Raw genomic sequence first — 20,534 nt, forward strand, 5'->3', positions numbered from 1 at the left:
CCTCCTGCCACCTACACGAGGCCAACCTGACTCTGCAGTGCAGACAACAAACACAGGCACCTTCTCCTGCTGCTGCTGTTCTCTCCATGCCCTCCTCCCCCATGCCGACCGGAGAGGAGGAAGCAGCAGGGAGGGGGAAGGAGGAACAGCACCTGGAAACAGGAAGATCTGAACCAGGGTGGTCGGGTGAGGACAGGGCAACTGCAACACCAGGCAATGGGGCATCCAGTGAAAGGAAGCGGGGTGAGGGCCAGGATGTTGCGGGGCAGATGGGGAGAGGAGAAGGGTCCTGCACACAGCTTGGTCTCCAGTGGAGGAGGGCTGGGTGGGTGGGAAGAGACAGCAGAGGCAGAGTCAGGGTATGAAGACACTTCAGAAGCTCATGCACAGCGGCCCAAGCAGAAAAGGCAAAAAACAGTCTGCCTTCCTCTCCCTACACCATGCCAAGTTTAGCTCCAGCTGTAGGAATTTTTCTTGTGTGGTGCTAGCGTGAAAATTTCAGTTATAACTCATGTGTTTCATCTCACATACAACAGATCCCCCAACACAACGCAGTCTGAACACTGGCATACGAGAAAAGTCACTATGAGGTTCAACTGAAAGGGCTCAGGGTTGTAGACACTTCACCCCGCGCCAGGTCATGCTCGCAGCCTTTACCTTGCAAATCATTTCCAGCACGTCTCGTGTGGTGTCCCCAGGACGGATGACTGTCAGAGCAGGCTGGTTGTTCGGCAGACAGAACCAAGACGGCGTAAAATACTCGTGGACCCAAATATCACAGTCGGGATTGTGCTGATGGACACTGCTCAGTGCCACTTCTTTTTCCCTCTAAACAGACAAAATCTATTATGAATCTACCAGCCAAATACAATCTCCCTCTTCATCAATAATAAGTGTAAGGAACCTCATATCTGTAGCAAAAAGCCCTCTTACTGTGAAGACGTTTTATTCATAAGCCCAGAGTGAAGGCTTGTCTGGACAGGAAACTTTGCCGTTTTACCTGAGCAGTATAAAGTGTGCCTTCCCTTGCCACCCACACAGCTACACTGGCGCAATGTGCTTTTCCTGGGATTTCACCCTATGGCTACTGGGAATGCTAGGAATGCAACAAAAAATAACAGTGATAAAAAGAGATTTAAAATTAAATGCACTGTGTTTCCTGGTAAACCAACGCAAGGCAAACAAAACTGTTGTAGGAGCTACAGTACTTAATACCTAGAAATAGCAAAATAGCAAATGTCAGTATTTGTTTTGAATTTACTGTATTTTATACATCCAAGTTACACTCCAAGCTATAAAGCCCCAGGAAGTGATGGAGCTGCAGAATTCCTATTTGCTGCAAGTGGGCTCACGCAGCTAAACCCATATTCACCACATGAAGAATGTGCCTCTTAGCACTGTCTTAATGCTGGTTTATAGCTGACTTTCTTTGGGGAAAGAGAAAGCAGTTGTAATTGTGGCTGCAAATGCAGAAGCTCACAGAAGCACATGAGAACAAAACAACAGAACCCCCTGCGTGCCATAGTTCTGCTAAACCCTAAATTATGAAAACCCCATATGGCCATCACGAGCAGCCACTTTCCAAAAACAGCAGCATTCAGGTCCTCCTGTGAGCAGGCATTGCCTTGGCACGCAGTGCTAACACCCCTCTGGGACTGGCACCTCCAGCTGTACTTGGGATGCCCCACACAGTAATAAGCTCTTTTGAGTGTGGGCAACCAGCTCAAACCCTTCCAGAGCCCTACAGCATACAGAGAGTCCTCTTCTCCTCCTCTCCTCTCCTCTCCTCTCCTCTCCTCTCCTCTCCTCTCCTCTCCTCTCCTCTCCTCTCCTCTCCTCTCCTCTCCTCTCCTCTCCTCTCCTCTCCTCTCCTCTCCTCTCCTCTCCTCTCCTCTCCTCTCCTCTCCTCTCCTCTCCTCTCCTCTCCTCTCCTCTCCTCTCCTCTCCTCTCCTCTCCTCTCCTCTCCTCTCCTCTCCTCTCCTCTCCTCTCCTCTCCTCTCCTCTCCTCTCCTCTCCTCTCCTCTCCTCTCCTCTCCTCTCCTCTCCTCTCCTCTCCTCTCCTCTCCTCTCCTCTCCTCTCCTCTCCTCTCCTCTCCTCTCCTCTCCTCTCCTCTCCCTCTCCCTCTCCCTCTCCCTCTCCCTCTCCCTCTCCCTCTCCCTCTCCCTCTCCCTCTCCCTCTCCCTCTCCCTCTCCCTCTCCCTCTCCTTCTTTCTCTCCTCCCAATGTTTTACCTTGCCATCTGGGACCGTATCGTCAAAGATTCCTTCGAGAGATTTCTTTACTGAATCCACTCCTTCGCCAAACACCTGAGGAACAACAGAGTAACTGCTTTAAAACACAAATGTGCCTCCGTGCCGTCTGCAGGACATGCTAAGGAGGGAACCATGTATCTAGCATCTGGCATGGAAATCAAATGAAAAATGAAAACACTCATCTCAAAACACAGAAAAGGAAGATAGTAGCTTGTAAAAAGGGAAGGTGGGGTGAAGGACAAGCTGGTGATGGGGCACCATGCTAAAAGATTAGAGGCCAGTTCTGCTTAGTGGTCTGTCACTGACTTACTTGACAGAGCTGGACATATTTTATCTCCTTTTGTGTTTGGTTTCCCCACTTGTAAAGTGGGGGAAAGGAAGGCTTCTCCACCTCTGCTAAGGCTGAGAAATCAGAAGAAGGGCTCCACTTCTGGCTGTTTTTGTAATAAACCACCTTCCAAAAAGTACTTAGCAAACATTGAAGTACCGCAAGTCAGCATAACCCTTCCCTAATGAAATAAGAGCTGGTAACCCAACACAAACCAGAGAGCCAAAATCAACAGAACTCTGTGCAGGAGGAATGACAGAATGGGAATATTTACAGAATCCACCCCAAATCATCCCGAGACTGCATCAGACTGGCAAACAGGGCTGTTAATGCAGCAGAAGCTCATAACTGAAACTGAAAAGTTATGTTTTATAGCTCCACACCAGCACAGGTTTATGATTGAGTTGCTGGGTTTGGCTTTTAACTATTCTGTACCTAATCTGAAGCAGAGACCATGCAGGATGGGAGAAGGTCACTGCCCTTTAGGGATTTACAGTTTGCTGCTTCAACTTGGCAATACTTTGGTAGGTATTGCCACTACACAGGAGCAGGGGAAATGTGTTTCAGACACAACATTCAGACACCCTGCTACTTGCTCAAAACTTTACTTGTTCTTTGAACCTCTCCAGTATGACTTTTCTTTAACCTGGAAGAAAATCCCTTTTCACGCCTATTCTTATTGAACAGTGAGGGGAGTAGGGGTAGGGACAGGGGGAGTTAGTGTCAAGAATGCATTTATCCCCACTGAAAGAAAGAAAAAAGGGTGAGTTCAGGAAAGAAAAAGTCTGAAGACACAGCGTGGGCAGGATCCTACCTCAGGACAAGGGAAAGTGCTTGATTTGGGGAAAATAGGTACCAAGCAACAGGGGTGCCGTAGCACCAGAGCAAAAAATTGGGATTGCGCTCATGGAGGCATCTGCTGCTTCCCGGCAAAACCGTGAGCCTTTGCTCAGCCACTAAATATTAGACGAACTTCCAATGTTTCACTAAAAACAAGCTAAACAATTCTGCAGTATTCATCCTCTGCTAAACAAAACAAACACCCACTGCTGCTTCAACAGAAGGAAGAAGAAATCACAGGGCACAGAACAACACTTGTCCCAAGCCTTTCTCCCTTCAAAAAGTGAAAGAAGAGAAAGAAGAACAAAGATAACATTTCCTGCAATTAGATGAGGTATGGCTCTCAAAAACTGAAGCTATAATTAGGGATGTTTGGAAAGAATAACAAGGAAGTACCTTCCTACCACACTGAAACACGTTTTCTAGACAAAGATCTGGGCAGTGACTGTGCAGAAATGTTTCAGCTTTTGGCTTTTTATAAAATCTGATGCAAAACAGGGACTGTCCCTACTAAGTACAAAGCTTCGTGTTACTTTAGGAAGATTTCCCTAAACTCAGCTACATTTAAAGTATTCTACAAACTCATAATTTTAATTTAAAGAAACAAAAAAGTCTGCACTTTTTCTTTTCCTTCCAAAGTTGTATGTGTTTTACACTGCTGCTTTGTTACTCCTGAGTTTAGGGAAAGTACCTCCAACAAAAGCAGAAGGAGCAGAAAAGCAACAACAGTAGAAATGGGACCAATCCAGCTAAAGAAGGTGAGAACCCCAAATCTCACTTGAACAGGAGCTGCTGTATAGTTATCTCTAATTACAGCCACTGATTTTTGAAGAGGATGTGGAATACGGTGACTACACACCATGAAAGGTTATAAATGGGCAAGTTTAGGGTTGCATGTCTAAGTGCTTGATGACTCTCTGCATGAGCTGCATTCTGCACTGTAACAAATAAGCCTTGAAAATAACAGTATCTCAAGCTCCCACATACTTACCTGATTAATGCTTGGCCTCCCTTGCTTTTTCTTTGAGGTAGTATCCAGGCCCCAAAGAGAAGAAAACCTGCTTCTCCGTTTGCTGGCAGATCTGGACATGGCCTGTGTCCTTCTCCTCACTCCAGACTCCCCTGTGCGAGCCGCCACCTGTCAATGCCACATGGTTTCAAAATCAAAGGTTGCAGCATCCCACCACACTGTGGCTTACATAATCTAACAGAGAGTGGAATCAGGTTTTAAAAAAACAAGGCAAATCTTATGGCAACATGTGTACTCACAACAGGGACAATGGTGATGCTGCCAGACTGCCGCCTTCTCACTGCAATTTAACTCGCTTCTTCCAACATCAAACATCAAAGATTAAAAGGGACAGTACCCTCCCCTTTCATTTGTTGGCATTTAATCAGAGATATTTTGAAGCAGCCTCATCGTCACAGAGCAAAGCCTCTGCACCAGTGAAAAGTTTGGGTATTTTTCTTTTGTTTGTTTGGTTTTTTAAACAGAGTTTTAAAGCGGGACACACAAAACCTGAGATGTCCAAACTTATCTGGCACTCCTGAGAAGCCTGGTCTTTCTCTTCACTCTTTCCTGTGGAAGCACTCTGGGCATCCTGGAACTGACTCATCGCTGTTACAAGGCCAGATAAAGGCTTGCAAATATGTCAAGGTATTTAAAACCTGCACTTCCTTAAAGATAGCAACATTTGAAGGAGTGAGTAAAACACAGGAAGAAAAAAAGTGAGCTGAAATGACCCTTTTGATCAGAGCAGTAATAACTGCTTGGGTGTTTGAAAAATGGCCTGTGGGAATCCCTTTGGAGCGAAAAGAAATATGCCTTTATTGAGACCAAATATTTGGGGAGCATTTCCCAGAGGGGGAAGCTCTGGTAGAATTTGGTATGACATTAGTCAGAGGTGAAGCGTTTAGGCCAAAGTTTAAGCAGATTTCCCACATAGAGGTGGCCTCAGTAGAGCGAGCTCCTCTCTTGCAAAAAAGGGAGTGGTAGGAGATGGCAGGTATGAACGGGAGCGCACAGTGAAGCTAGACAGACAGACAGACAGACCCACCCTGCCGGGTTGGCCGTATGCTTCCTGGAGCACTTTTGTCCTGGATTCCCACAGCCGAAACTAGCAAAATGTGATTGTCGTTTGGCAACCCCAGCGGGAACACCCAAATCTCTGAGTGACGCCCCAAGCTACGGAGCTGAGAAACTGGTTGTTTGGGTGCAGCAGAAAGAAAAAAACAATATAAAGAGAGGAGGAACAGCAGGCTGGCTTGTGTACCCAGGGAACCGTCACTGTGTGAGTAATGGTGGTTCTCCGTGGGAAATGTGGAGAGATCAAGGAAAAGGAGAACTTAAACACGACTGCGAGCGTCTCCATTTCCACAGCCTGGACTTGTGAGATGTTTCGTAGCTGCACCTGGGACATTTGTGCAGAGGCACATCCTTTGGCTAACCTGCTGAGGAACATCTTCAGGAAGAGTTAGGGGTGCCACACTATCTCCATGCAGCACCCAGCTCGAGTCTGAGACTCACTGCACAATTTCCACAGTATCGAGGGCAAAGGAGGACACGAGAGTTTGCTTAAAGGAGAAGAAAGCACGTGTCTTTTCCAGCACAACATATTCAAAACATATTTTTTTTTCACTTGGCTCTCAAAAGACACCAGCATGAAGAGGCAGACTGTTTTTCAGGCTAACGCTCAGTGCCTTGCTAGATGCAAAAAAATAAGCATAAATGCAAATTACAGCCCGACACTTAAAAAAAAAATAAATCCACCAGCAATTATCAGGATGATGACGCTCATCTTTTAATGCATAAAAGAATAAAACCGCCCCTGACTGAATTACAGCTCTGGATTCAACTGAAGAGTACAGCTGACATCTACAAGACAACAGTGGAGCTCTGCTATTTCTGTGAAGCTTCAGGAGTCCAAGCTGAAACTACAGGAACTTGATTTAACTTCATTAAAAAGCCACCACTTTCCAATACATTTCCCTGTATTATTAAGAGCTGGGTTGTTACATTATTTAAACAACCATTTTAAACATTACTTCCTGCACCATAAGTAGCAGAGCAGAACATTTCCCCTCCCTTGCGGAGCATCAGGTGTTGATCACTGGAGACCGGGTATTAGACTAACTGGTCAGTAGATTCATCCATATGGTAGAAAGCAAGCCATGCCCAAGAAGGTCTAAGCCAACACGTGCTGAGGGCCTCGGAAAGACCCCTATTGACTTCACCAGAGTTTTGGATCAAGTCTGTGTGCACAAACATTAGAGATGAGCCTGCCATTGTAACAGGAAGATCTGTTTACGAAAAGCATGTTTATACTACAGATCTAGAAATTAAAAAATCACATATTTAGGAAAAACATGGTTCTTCCACTTCCATAAGGCCACGGCTGGCAAGCATCTGCTTTTTAATCTATATCCAGGACACACACCCTTTCCGGGAAGCAGAATCTTCTGCACGCTGACTAAGGGCTCACCCCCCAGGTACAAACTGTTGGTTGTCAACGTGATCACTGCATTGGACACGTGAAACCATTTGCAGGTTGGCAAAGATGACCTCTGGCCTCTGGCCAAACTTACCAGCGCATGAAACGACGAGACTGAAAAGATTCCAAGACGGCCCATCGCAACTTTTGTTGGACGGCTGGCAAAAGCAAGCAGTCTTTTAGGGTTTGGGAGCTCCCCTCCCTGGAGACTAGCCAAGTAACAGCGGTACCGAAATAGGTCCATCTGGAACTGTTCAAGGTTTTGTTCCCAAACGAAGATCTGCGTACAGCGAAGATTGAAGAGTGAGATGCACAAGAAGAAAAGGGGAGAGGAGGAAGAACAGAGTGGTAAATACCTTAAGAAAATTCTACTGTTCCCAGTAAGACACCTCTTCCACCAATGCTGATCTCATTCAAGAAACTTTGATTACCCTTCTTTGCCGCTCTCCCCTACCCTCCCAAACCCAAACAGGATACAAATAATAAAAAAGTTTTCATTAGATAGAAAACAACTTTTTTTATGTTTATGGTAGAAGTCTTCTCCTGGGACAAGCACTCCTTTGATACAATGTTAATTAATAGGATTAAAATTCCAATTTTAATTTTCTTTTCATTCTAGGATTCTCTTCTGAGCAGTCCCTTAAGAGGCTTTTTTTCATGTATCAAGGGCATCTGAGAAACAAGAACACCAAACCCCACCAAATTCCACATACAGAGCACACGGAATCAGCAGCCGCAGCAGCAGCATTGCTGTAAGCATCAACAGAGCTCACAATACTTGAAAAAGTGTAGTACACTGGGGATAATTAATCTTATCAGTGGAAGAGCACTATAATCAGCCTATGCAAGGACTTATTTAAATAATTCAAATTGCTGATAGGAAACAGTTTCAAAGCGTTTAGAAAAACCCAGTTACATAAAGAGAGAGATTGCTCTGCCCTCTCACTGTGATTGACAGCCTTTCAGCGAAGCCCTTTCAACAGAGGCGAGCATCTCCCCCCCATCCCTCCTCCTTCTCAGGGGCTTCCAGGGGGTACGAAATCTCTTTAGCTTAGCACATTAGGGCCCCGGCTGCTCCCTACGGTTTGCATTACAGGAGTGTTTGGCAGCCGTGGTAAAAGAGCTACAAACTAATGAAGCAGGAACCATATGTTAGCTTCCCAAAATAAGGTGCCACTGCAGCAGCAGGAGAGACATCTGCTCCCTGCTCTCCGCTTCTGAAACACAACTACGTTGTCCACTTGAAGTCAGAAGGAGCGGTCCCATGAACTCATGCAGCCATGAGCTCAAGGCAGGCCCTTCTAACAAACAGAAAGCAGGGATGGCTTCTTCATCCCATCTGCCAGCAGAAGAACCAGCCTCTTGCACACTTAAGACAACAGCAACAGCAGTATTTGCCGGTCTATGACCAGCTCTTCCCTAACGCACCCTGCCGACATAACCTGGTGGCCTCTTCACTCCCCTAATGCTCTGACTCAACCTCCAAGCGGACATCCAAATGTCTTGCATGAAGGCCAGGAGAGGACAGCCCATGCTGTACCTTAGTACACATTGTTTGGAAAAAGGGTGCAACTAGGGCAACCAGCACAGCTGTCTTCTCTTTAGTGACCAATAACAGAACCTGAGGGAATGACAGGAAGATGTGCCAGGGGAGGTTTAGATTGGCCATGAGGAAAAGGTTCTTCCCCCAGAGGGTGATGGAGCACTGGAACAGGCTCCCCAGGGAGGTGTCACAGTCCCAAGCCTGACAGTGTTCAAGAAGAGACTGGACAATGCCCTCAGATACACGGTGTGAACTGTGGGGTTGTCATATGCAGGGACAGGAGGTGGACTCAATGATCTTTGTGGGTCCTTTCCAACTCAGGACATTCTATGATTCTGTGACCTCTGCTGCCAACACACATCCCACCTGCTCTGGGGAGCTCTGCCAGCACACACGCAGTGGGAGCAGACAGAGGTATCGCTAATCTGAAGGTGGCCTTAAGTATTTGCTAGGGTCTTATTTCACATAAGCAAGCAAGATTACTTGATCCAATATGGTCTTCTTCTTTTTGGAGTCTGTTACTGAGGACAGTTGCATTTCACCCATTTTCTTCATCTTCTCATCCATATCAATCTTCTGCTCCAGCTTTTTTATCTCTGTTTTCAGGAGCTTGACAGTGTCCTCTTTGTGATGCTGCCTTGCCACTGCAGTTGCACAAGCTGAATGGATTGCGGTGATCCAGTTCTCCAGTTCGGTCTGGCTAGAGGTCTGAAGAGAGGGAAAGGGGAAAAAGAAGTCAGGATCCTCTTTAAAATTGATTGGAGATTAACAAATGCAATTCCAAGCAGTTCCTTTCCTTTTGATCTTAAGATTCAAAGCTTTAAATCCACTTAGAAGAGAAGTAATAAAACCCCCATCATTCTTAAGCAGGCCATTTTTAACTCAGCACTAGGCACTGAGCACTTAGAATTACACCTATATCTGTGCTTTGCAGCTGTACAGTGTTTCCCAGTAAGGTTTTAGGAATTACCTTCCTTGTTCAATGCAATACTGCCCGAATTTGTAGCTCAACACTTAAAGATATTTTCTGAACTCCTATTTCCTTTGGACAGGGAACGTGCCAGCCTGTGTGCTCTTCACAGTATGGAGAGCTTTTTTGGCATACAATAGTTAGTAATAAATTAATGGCATAAAGCTACTTGTAGATATCATGGTCACATTTTATGATGATGTATAGACAAACAAGCTTTCCATTTCTAAAGGTCCTAAAGCACTCTGAAGACTGTTACCATTAAAGGCAAGCTCATTGCAATTTCTACAGCTCTGGTACTGTCCCTTCCCAAGCACGTGTGTGACAGCTTGGGAAAAGGGAACATTTCCCATCCCTGGAAGTGTTCAAGGACAGGTTGGATGGGGCTTTGAGCAACCTGGTCTAGTGGAAGGTGTCCCTGCCCATGGCAGGGGAATTGGACTTGATGATCTTTGAAGTCCCTTCCAACCCAAACCATTCTATGATCCAAAATATTAGGCTGAGGCATGGGACACTTTTCTGGTACATTTTTCTGGAAAAGCACTATTCTGATTAGAGGCTTTTGACACAGAAAGAACAATATTTCAAAGCATCCCTTTTCCAGACTTTCAAAATAAAAAGTAAATCTTCTTAGCCTTCTTACTAAACTTCATTCCCTTTACAGTACGTTATAAAACAAGATTTACAGCCAACTCAGGGTTGCATTGGACTTTCTCTGAGTCTCAGCCTTTAGGAGTAATCACACTGGTATTTGGCTCATGCCTGAAAAAGTAGCAAGGTGCCAAAACACCTTGTTCTAATTAAACTTTCTGATGATACCCGATCTATTAATAGACAGCACAGTATGACCTCTCCAGTTGCTAGCATAGATGAAGAAGGTCATTCTCACTGTTGTCCTGATGGTCACAACTAACAGCAAAGGACGTGGCTAATCGAAGTGTAGGAGAGATGCCCACAGAATCCCAGTTCTGGAAATCATGTATGCACAGGCAGGACTTCAGGCTGATACTACCAAAAATTCTATGGTGCTGAAGCAGGCCAGACACACGTCCCATTGCTTTCCTTAGCTCAGGTTAGAAGTCCTAAGGAGAAGACAAGGTCTGCACTGCAAAGACCGATCTCTTACTACCAATTTTCTTGTCTTCAGTTGGCACTGTACAAAGTACATTGCTTAAACTGGCCGGGTTCCCTGCCCAGGTAATAATACTAACAAGCTCTCATTCATAGACAGGGGCTTACAATGTCTTATTGCCACTGCTGAAGACATGTTGAGCCTCCCTTGCTGAGGAATTTCTGCCAAAATAATCACTTGCAAAATGGGAGACACTTTGCGTACAGTCAGGTGGTGAAATCTAGCCCCCAGTAGAGAGTAGCACTGGACTTAAAATGAGTTGGTATGTTTTGTTAATTCCTAGCAAAATTGTAACGGCAAGAAGTCATCTTTTTATCTTATTCAATTATAAAATATCCATATACCATTAGATTGAGTTTGTTTTTTGGTTTCCTGGGGAGAGGAAGGGCAAAAAAAAGAATCTCGAATGGACTGGAGGAGCTGAAGGCTTCGGGTAGATGAGTAGGCAAGGGAAATCACTCTACTTCTAAACGAAAAAACCACATAAACAAGCTGCAAACATCTGATGCATAAGTATGTGGTGTCACAAGTTGCTCTGAGCTCCCAGAAAACGCATGTGACATCTGCAAGTACTGGATTTGTGTAGGCACGATAAGAACTGACTGAGCAAGGAATCATTGTGTAGGAGGTATGTGATGTCTCTAGGTGCAACGCAGTGGGAAGGCTTGTTACAAGATGTCCAACCCTATTTTTCTCCCTAAGTACACAATCTCCATAGGACACAAATAGTCTCCTGCGGTTCTGTGGTTTCTTCTCATCAAAGCCGCTACTACTGCACTGTGCTACGTGTGGACGGATGTGTGTGACATGAGCAGTTAAGTCACGCTGCTGAACAGCCGTACACGTGCGTCAGCTGCTCTGAGGGCAGCAGAACAAGCCCTACAGCGCAGTCACTCGCACATTCCTTCCACCACTGCAGCTGGTCTCCTTCCCTTCGCCCCAAACCCATCCCTTCTTTCTCTTCTGCTTCACTAGCAATGCCTGGGTTCTATGGCAGGAGAGACACATTAAGGAAAAAATTCTGCAAGGCAGTATAAATTATTGTCTTTCATTTGAAAAGGCTCATTTTGCTTTTTCCCCCAAAGTTACATGAAAATCTACCCGTGGCATAATGACGCAGGGCTTTTAATGACTAAGGCCCTGTGTTGCCATGAAAAGAAATGTACTGAATGTGACCTTTTCAGTATTTAGCATCCACTGGCATTAATTTTATGAGAATGAAGGTTTTTCCTTAGAAAACTGCATGGAAAAGATTTTACAGCTCATATGGTGCTCCACAACCTTTCAAGCACACACTGAGACCATAAGCACCACACTTACCTCCTGGATGAAGCTCTCCAGGTGGCAAAATACATGTACCCTGCCCAGGAAAGGCATAAAGTAGAAAGGGGCAGGCAGTATTACATATGAGCTAGGGAAAAATGAGGCTGAGGTGGCAGACAAGATAGTCCACAAAAAAAGGTTGGTTTTTTTTTTTTTGGTTTGGTTTGGTTTGGGTTTGGTTTGTTTTTGTTTCTTTTCAGTATGCAATCAGATATTCAGTCTCTTCAAGATATAAGCCAACACTACTTTCTTTGAGTCAATAAAGCTTTTTTATTTTGCACTCGTTTGAGAATCTAGCCTCTCACCTAGGAGAGCTGCAAGGACCTATGAGACACTGTAATTTTAAAGATTTGTTCTGGAGTACAGGGGAGTGATGATGTGGGGGCATTTCCTACCACAGAGTAGCTTCTGGTTTAAGAAGGCAAGAAACTCTGAATACATTGTCACTGGAAAGTGAAATAAATAAGGGATTCCTCTGGTGAGGAAAACTGAATCAACGGAGGAGGAAATGGCACCACCTTAGCACAGGCTGGCAATTACGAATAAAAGAGTGTCACACCTTGATTAGTGACAACTTACAATAAGAAAGTGGAATGTCCACCTAAAAATAAGTCAGGGAAGCAGTAGTTGCCAAACCACAGAAATCTTCTTCAGTGAAACACATCAACTTTGATATAAGTACTGAATTTTTATTAAATGTAACTTGTGAAATTCAGACACTTCTATTTTCTGCTTAGAAAAACTAAACATGCACTTTCAGCCTCCTCCCAGGCAACAGCAAGATGTTGGCTCAGGTCTGTATGAACCAGGGGCAACTGGATTCTGCAGCACCATTGGGGAGAGCACCTGCAGGTTAAAGCACCTCCTTGCAATTCAAGTTCCTCTTGATCTTGTAAGCCTCTTAAGCATCTCCACAAGGTGCCATCTTTCATATATGTCCCTTATGAAAGGCAGACGGTGTTACAGCACATTTAATGCACTACTGTATGTCCTACACATAACTGGCCTGGTCTGTGTGTTATAAGCACACTGTCAAATCACACAAAATTCCCAGTTTCTACAGGGATGTAAGAATATTTCTTAATTTTTACTTTGTTCCAACCACCAATGCAAAGAGGGCCCGCTGAGTCAATAAAAACACTGACAGTGACACAGATGTGACAGTGATTCACATGTGCTGGTGGGTCTCTTGAGTGGCATTTACCAAATATATCATGTCCTTCCTCTAGCATTGCCAGAGGAAAAACCCACACCTTCTGGAGTCAGCAGGATTTTCCTTGGTTGGAGACAGAAAAAGAGAATGACTTGGTAAAACCTTTGAACCGGACCAACCTGAAAGAGGAAAGCATCCCCAAGGGAGTTGCTGAGACAGAAGACAAAGTCCTTCTTGGGGTGTTCGGGCACCGCTTGCACTATGCTGTTTTCCACCCAGACAGCGTGCTTTGGGATGCTGTTGTGGTCAATGCCCGATCTGCCATCGGTCTCATAAAAAAACAACGTGCATCCTAAAAGAGACGATTGTACATTAGCAAGCAACACATTTAAATGCAACTGCCGCCCTGCATCTATTCAGCGCTAACACTTGGGACTATAAATCATCCGTAAAACTGCCAGAGGGATGAGAGAGGATTTGTCAGGGATTGTTGAGGTTTTCAGCCCCACAGCAGAAAGCACCAGCAGCTGCCCAGGTTTAGCCTGACAAGGTGGTTGGTGGTTTCCATGCTATGAGGGCACACCACAAGCTGTATGGCACACCAAGCTGTGCCCCAGCACTCCGTTTCACCCCAGGATTACTATGACAGAGCGACAGACATGAGCTGAGAAAGTCACAGGAAGTAAAATAGAATCCCAGGTGAGAAACATCACTGTGAGTGCCAAAGTGGGGATCCTCCACAGCCACCCCATCCCACCAAGGGGACCAAAAGGAAGATGCAGGTGTAAGGGTGTCTCCCCTGGCAGTGCCAGGCAGCTGCCGAGCACACCGACCCCCAGGCAAACCTCCCCAGCCCTGCCTTCAGCCTCCTGCAGCTGTAGCTGCTGCAGTCCCTGCGAGGCAAAGATCAAGCGATCTAATTTCTGGATGCAGATGAGTAACTGGAAGAAAAATGGACCGGAATGAACTGTGCTTGCTGAAAGACTGACATATGAAAAGAGTCAACAAACAAACGAAAAGCATAAACCAAATTTTTGTTCCACTATTACATTTCAGTGCTGACTCACGTCAATCCAGCCAAAAATTAAAAAAAAAAAAAAAAATTAAAAAGTGCATTTTAGCTGGGGACAGTAACCAACCTGCATGGTTTTACAAAATAATCTTTACAATTCTCTACGGGGAAAAAAGAAAAGGTATAACGAGTCTGCAATTTGGAAGACACCAAAAAAAGGATCTCCTTCTCTTCCACCTTCCCGCATTATCTACAGTTTATTTAAATTAAAACTGGCACATTGTTTATCTGCCGCTGGAACTAGCTTTGGAACTAGCTTTCCCCGTGCAAAGGGACGCCCCGTTACCCAGCCTCTCAGAAAACTATTTGCAGCCAAACAATAGCAGCTGTTAACTTCAAAGCCTCGCTTAAACACTAACATTATTAAGGCACAGCAATCTAAGGAGCAAACACTCCACTTGAGTCAAAACACTTCAAAATAACATTGCCTCTGTGCTCATCCTTCCCTTTTTTCCTCCCAGATGGCCCTTTGTTTGCCTGCTCCTCACAGCAAGACCTTCCTGCCACAGGACCCCCCTCCCAGGAGATTAGGGCTCCCCCCTGCCCCCTTGCCCTGGGCCCTCCCTCTCTCCTCTTGCATTTCCCCAATCTCTCCCCAAGGAAGAGCTGGCACCTAACTTTGCTGTTGATTTTAAAATAGTGCTGCAAATTAAAAATAAATAAATAAATAGATAAATATATATATATATATATTTTGCTATAAAAATAGTGCTCTGTAGGCAGAACAGGACTTTAATTGTTCTGAGCTTTTTGGTAAACCCACCAACAGCAGGAGATGTGACTCTGCCTCCCCTGGCTCACAGATGAGGCCGGTTGCAGCGGAGGAGGGCAAGGCCAGTCCCAAAACCCTGCAAGCGTCACTTTCCGCTTTGCTGCTGATGCAACTGCATGAAGATTAATTCGAGGTCATTCAAGGAGGCCAGCTCCCGAGTTTCACCGCTCTGTTAACATTTATGTGCATTTATAAGCACTCAGACCCCGAACGGGGCTGGAGCACGCACCTAGTGGGACCTGCAAAAATTCAGAGGCCAAAGGGCAGCTGGGTGCTGAGGGCTGCCCACCACAAGACGGGTGACACGGACAGAGCCAACATCTCCCATGTCACAAGCCAGCCTCGATGTGCAGACCACATCTCCTCGTCTACGCCGCGAACGTGTGGCAACTCACTGAGCGTTTTTGCTTTTGAAGCACATCTCAAAGGAGAGGCCAATGGCGCTAAGTACAAGAGGAATGCACACAAAGATGGAGCCCCTGCTTGAACGCATGCCAGCTACCAGCATCATCTCTAGCAAACTCCCACTGCCGCATGCCTGTGGCTACACACAGGTATTTACTTTGTCAGTAAGCCACAGACATGCTGTTTAAAGGAAACACCCAGTGCTTGGAGAAGCCACCCCAGATAATGCCAGCAGGACTCCAAGCAGGGTATGAACCCCACTTTGGTGCAGCACAGCCATGTGTCTGATGTACACCATGTTGTGAGCACATCAACAACCATCAGATAAAAGCCCCCTCTGAAAAACATCAGGAGTACTTCCTCACAGTTGAGGTTAATTAGACTGAGGTTCACAGCAGCTTTTATTAAGAGTCTAGGCTATTGGTTTCTTCACCTGCAGCAATACCCAGCCCACAGCACACCATGGACACACATCTGGACAAACCCCTGCACGCTCGCTCTGTACCTTTCAAGGAAACCCAGTAATGCTTCCATTTCCTGCGGGTGGCCGACTCCACTTTCTTGTTCTTTTTGTGCACCAGGAAGTTTTTCACTGCCAGAGCGCCGGCTTTCCGTACCGTGCCCTGAGCGGCCGTCAGGAGGATGTCGGACTGCCCCGGGGAGCTGAGGGTGCCGCTGCTCTGCTCGTCGCTGAGGGCAGAGCCGGCCTCCTCCAGGTTCTCGCTGTTGGCAGTGCTCATCTCCAGCTCCCGGCGAAAGTTCTCGTACACCCCTTGGCGAAGCCCGTCGCCCGTCGAGCTGCTCCCGCTGTCGCTGCCGATGAAAGCCCGACTGGCCGTCGGGGAGTAACTTGAGTTGGTTGCATTGGAGCGTCTAGAAAGGAGGTCGGTGTCAGTGGCCGCTCCCTCGATCCCACTGTCGGTGAATTCGCTCCCTTCGCCTGCGTTGACGTCCTAGGTGGAAGAGAGACACAGCGTGAGATAAAGAGCCTGGCCAAGCCTGGCCTTCTGAAGACAACAACAGAACCCGAAACATCCAGGTGACACCACATTTCTTCACACGTCCGTTTCGTCTCGCAGTGGAAATCCACCATCTTTTCCTCTTCTGAAGACAAACAACTGGAAGAAAAGCTGGGGTAGGCAGAACTTCCAGTACAGCTTAGGAAAGACCGGTCATACACACACAACAATTTCAGGTGGCGCCTCTACAGCCTTAATGTTTTGGAATATAAGACGCAGCATCATCTGTTTACATTAAGCTAAGTTAACAGTGCTAAAGGTTTTGCAAAAGGAGAACATATGGTCGCAAAAACCGGCAGTTTCAAGAAAAGTACCAATCAACCTACGCATTTTGAAAAGAAAACATAGATATTGTACATTCACACCTACAGCTGAAGATAGATTTTAGACATCCCAAGACTGTAATTTGCAAATTATATAACTAAAAAGGTACCTTTTTTTCCTCCTAAGCTGTGAATGTGTTTGAGATTGTTTTCTGTCACTTCTACATCACAAATGCTAATGATGGGCCATGTGATACCCCCTGCCAAATCCCACGGTGACAGACCCTGCCAAAATATTGCAACAGCAGAAGACCCTCCCTGGTGCCCAGGAACTTGCAGCTGAAGGAGAAGAGATAAGAATACAGCCAGCTTGAGCAAGACAGGAAACGACGTGACCGAATTCAGGTTTTGAAGGCTTAGTGGCTCAGCTTGCCCCCTGCAACAAGGCTAGTGCCCAAAGAGGGCTAACCAAAGGCATCTGCGGCAGTTCTTGAAGGAGGACAGATAAAGGCCAAACCCTGTCAGCAGAGACAAATACGTTAAATACTCGGGAGATGAGGGGGTCAAGCAAGAAGATGCAAAGAGGTGAAAAATATGGCCAAAACAACAGGAATATCAGCCGCTACCTCTCCTGCAAGAGCAGCTGGTGCTTGATTTACAAGTTTAGAAAAATAAGGGGATTCTGAGAAGAGGTGGCAGAATGCAGTATTTATTTTGAGAGAAAACAAGCTGCTAGGTGTTGGTTCACGCACCAGATTTCTATGCATCCAAGAGCAGCTCTGCAAAAACCGAGAAACCCTCCACTGAGCTCTGTTTGAAACCTCCCTCCTGTGGAGCAAGAGCTGCATGAGGAAACCTGAGGGGTAGGGGAGGGTGTTGCTGAATTTGACTAACTTTTAAGGCATTAATTCATAATGGATGGGCTCGTTCTTTATAAACACTACCTCTCAAGGGAGATTTGGAGTCCAGCTGGAAGAATAAGCACTTCCTTCCCCGCTCAGTGAGCACAGTTATCCTAGTCAGTCTGGTTATTCAATGCAACACACAGTGATAGACAAGCTGTTCTGGACAGGCCAATATTCCTCCCACCACATGTGAATGAGCTGAGCCGGGCTTCCTGTAAGTGCAGTCATCTACCCCTGCAGAGCGGTTTTCTCAACCGCACATTTTTTCCTGCTGCTCCAATACACTTGTTTTTTTGGAAGCCAATTATCTCCCCATTTCTTCCAGCACTGAAAGGAGGTATTTCTGGACAGGGGAACTGCTGCTGCTCAGAAACCGGTGTTTACAAAACACTGCCCCATACCAGTTTTTGTGCTGCATCACGAAAAGCTGGATGGTGCGAGTTCTGATGACAGCTGTCCATTCGAGACCCCTTGAATGCGTCGGGGAGCCAGGACGGGCACGGCCGCTTGATGCTCACACACCTGAGACGCTGTGTCTCCACTGGCACTGCTATGTCGGCGTGAAACCGCAGCGCCAAAGAACCGAACCGCATCCCCGTGTTCACTGAGATAGTCATTCCTGTAGGATGACCGGGGTTTGCATTTGTTTTCTGGGGCCTTCTTCCTCCATGTTTTTTTTAAAGCAAAAAAGTGTGTCACTCATGCAGCATAAACAAATCTGGATTCTGCAGTGAACATTATATAATGGTGGCAACACAAATTACTTAAGGGTTTCAGATTTTTATTTTAGGTTAATGATTTAATAAATATACAATCTGTCTCGTAATTATTTTATCCATGCAGTACAAAAAATACAGGGCCAATTCCAAAATTTTAGCTGATATAACTGTTAGGAAGCATATCTCATGCTTTAACTAGAACTAGTCATTAAAAAAAAAATAAAGAGCTACTAGAACAGACCACCAACCTGAGGGAGATCAGATTTGTAATTTTGCCAGCCAGTATACACACAAAACTTTCTTGGTGCTTTTTAGCAGATGGAGTATGTTTTCAAAAACAGGAGCGCACCCAGAGATGTACAAGCACAGTGCTGCAATGTAGGCTCTCAAGGTTCCTCGTGCCCAGCGTGACACAGCCTTCTTGTGTAACCTTGATTAGACACACGGCATTAATTGTCTCAGTTTCCCCATCCATAAATGGGGATTATACTCCATAACTGATATATAGGCACAATGGCTAACTATTTATGAAAAAATTAAAGGATTGAAAACGTGAGTGAATGTTATATATGCTCGTGAGGTAAAACCATAGCACTCATCTTTATAATCTTTACCCCAGTGCAAGTGATAGGCTGGATGGGTCAAAAGATCTTTTCAGCATAATGCTGCAGCCCTGCCCCTAATCGCCCTCTGCTCCCTGCCCTCCCTTTTCCTCTCTTAAATATCCCGTATCAAAGACTTCTTGCCAACTGATGCAAGCCCTTTGGTAGGAGGAGGGTCTGAGCACACGAAGGTCAGAACGGTTCAAAACCTACAGCCTGCTAATATTGTTCACACTCATGAATTATGAAACGTAGCATTGAGTGCGCTGAGCACTTTCGGAAGTCTGCTGTATGGGAAGCTTGGTCTTGGGGTTAGCAGGGTTAAGAGCCTTCATTGCACAGGTCTCTGACTTCTGAGTTCCTGCTGCAATGTCAGCTCGTTCTCATTGGAGGGTATGAAAAGCTCTCAAGAAGCAACCGGCATCTGCTCTGGCCATCTCACAGTGCTATAATCTGTATACTGAAGGGCATTCAATTAAGAGTTCAGCAGAAAGTGCAGAGGTTTAGTATTGTGCTTCAGCGGAAACATGCCAAGGCTGAAGGGGTAATACACCCAAGCCAAGCAACTAACTAGCAGAGCTCGATGAACACATCACTAGGGGCACAGAAAAGCTCCCACAAACTTTCAAATCAGGATGCTGAAAATTAAGCACCATGACCAGCATGGCTCCCCACTGATGAGATCCATGTGGATACACAGGCCTATGGCTTTGGCGTTCAGCTTCAAAGTACCCACTGACATGGCCACCACGGGCTACTGCCCAGACGCAAAGTGAACATTGCATAACCTCTATGAGAGTTATTTAAAAGTTATTCACATTCCCTGCTCAGTTTCTCAAAGAGCCCCATGGGCAACAGCAATGTCCTTTTCCTCTGAGAAAGACTTATTACTGACCCAGGTCCATAACGGGACATGCCACAGAGGCTTGCTAATGAAACAGGCATTTCACTCCTCGGCAGGAGTTGCCAGGCAAAGATGCTTGAGGCCAGAAGTGAACTACAGACATGGCTCAGCCTTCACTGATCATCCCTCTGACTCCAGCCCGGCATCCCTGCGGCTCTCTGTCAAGACGCCGATGGCATGTGCCAGGCATATCGTGGAAGCTGGGAGACAGCTGAAGGCTGCAGAATGCATGTTTCTGAAGCCCGTGGTTTGGGACATTATATACACATTATAATAAATCACCAGCACATTACTCTGGACTTGTAATTGCTGTCATCAAGGGGCTTTGTTTTATTTCACTGGTTAAAAAACCCAGAAGTTTTATTCAGCTCTGTGCAACGTTCAGGACACCGCACCTGATATTTTGCGCCTTGACAGAGATCTTGTGTTTTGTATTTTCAGGCTGGCAAACAGCTGCCTCCACACAGAAGAATATTTTTTGCCCAGACAGACCATCTCAGGAAGCAAATGCAAGACTGGAACTAAAATCTGTGCAGCCACACTTAGCCTTCCCACTGGTGTTTACCTAGCTTCAGGGCTGGGAGGATAAGAGGGCAAAGCGACAGGGAGGTGGAAATCATTAAATTGGTCACACCAAGTACAAAGCACACAGCAAAGAAAATAAAGCCTATTTTCTCCAAGACAGAGAGATGGTGGAAGTTGTAAGAATAGCAGTTCCTGGCATTTTGCAAACACAACAGGTCTTAGTCCACAGAGACAACAAACTGAATAAATAGGGGGCTTTGTCTCTTTGATTTAAGATTGCTCTGTGGAAAGCAGGAGAAAGTCACACAAAGCTC

General features: G+C 45.8%; 1 protein-coding gene across 9 annotated transcripts in view; it reads right to left on the reverse strand.

Annotated features, from left to right (window-relative positions):
• Nucleotides 1-20,534, reverse strand: part of TIAM1 (TIAM Rac1 associated GEF 1) — a 199,589-nt gene that overhangs the window by 53,712 nt on the left and 125,343 nt on the right. For all 9 annotated transcript variants that reach the window (XM_065066249.1, XM_065066238.1, XM_065066229.1 and 6 more), the window contains 7 exons: nt 15,789-16,236; nt 13,214-13,386; nt 8,940-9,164; nt 7,008-7,193; nt 4,414-4,560; nt 2,234-2,308; nt 658-828 (listed from right to left, as the gene is read on the reverse strand). In XM_065066249.1, coding sequence (XP_064922321.1) covers nt 658-828; nt 2,234-2,308; nt 4,414-4,560; nt 7,008-7,193; nt 8,940-9,164; nt 13,214-13,386; nt 15,789-16,236 — 1,425 coding nt within the window. The remainder of the gene's footprint in view (nt 1-657; nt 829-2,233; nt 2,309-4,413; nt 4,561-7,007; nt 7,194-8,939; nt 9,165-13,213; nt 13,387-15,788; nt 16,237-20,534) is intronic.

Source organism: Columba livia, chromosome 1 (assembly GCF_036013475.1).
Source record: "Columba livia isolate bColLiv1 breed racing homer chromosome 1, bColLiv1.pat.W.v2, whole genome shotgun sequence".
NCBI lineage: Eukaryota > Metazoa > Chordata > Aves > Columbiformes > Columbidae > Columba > Columba livia.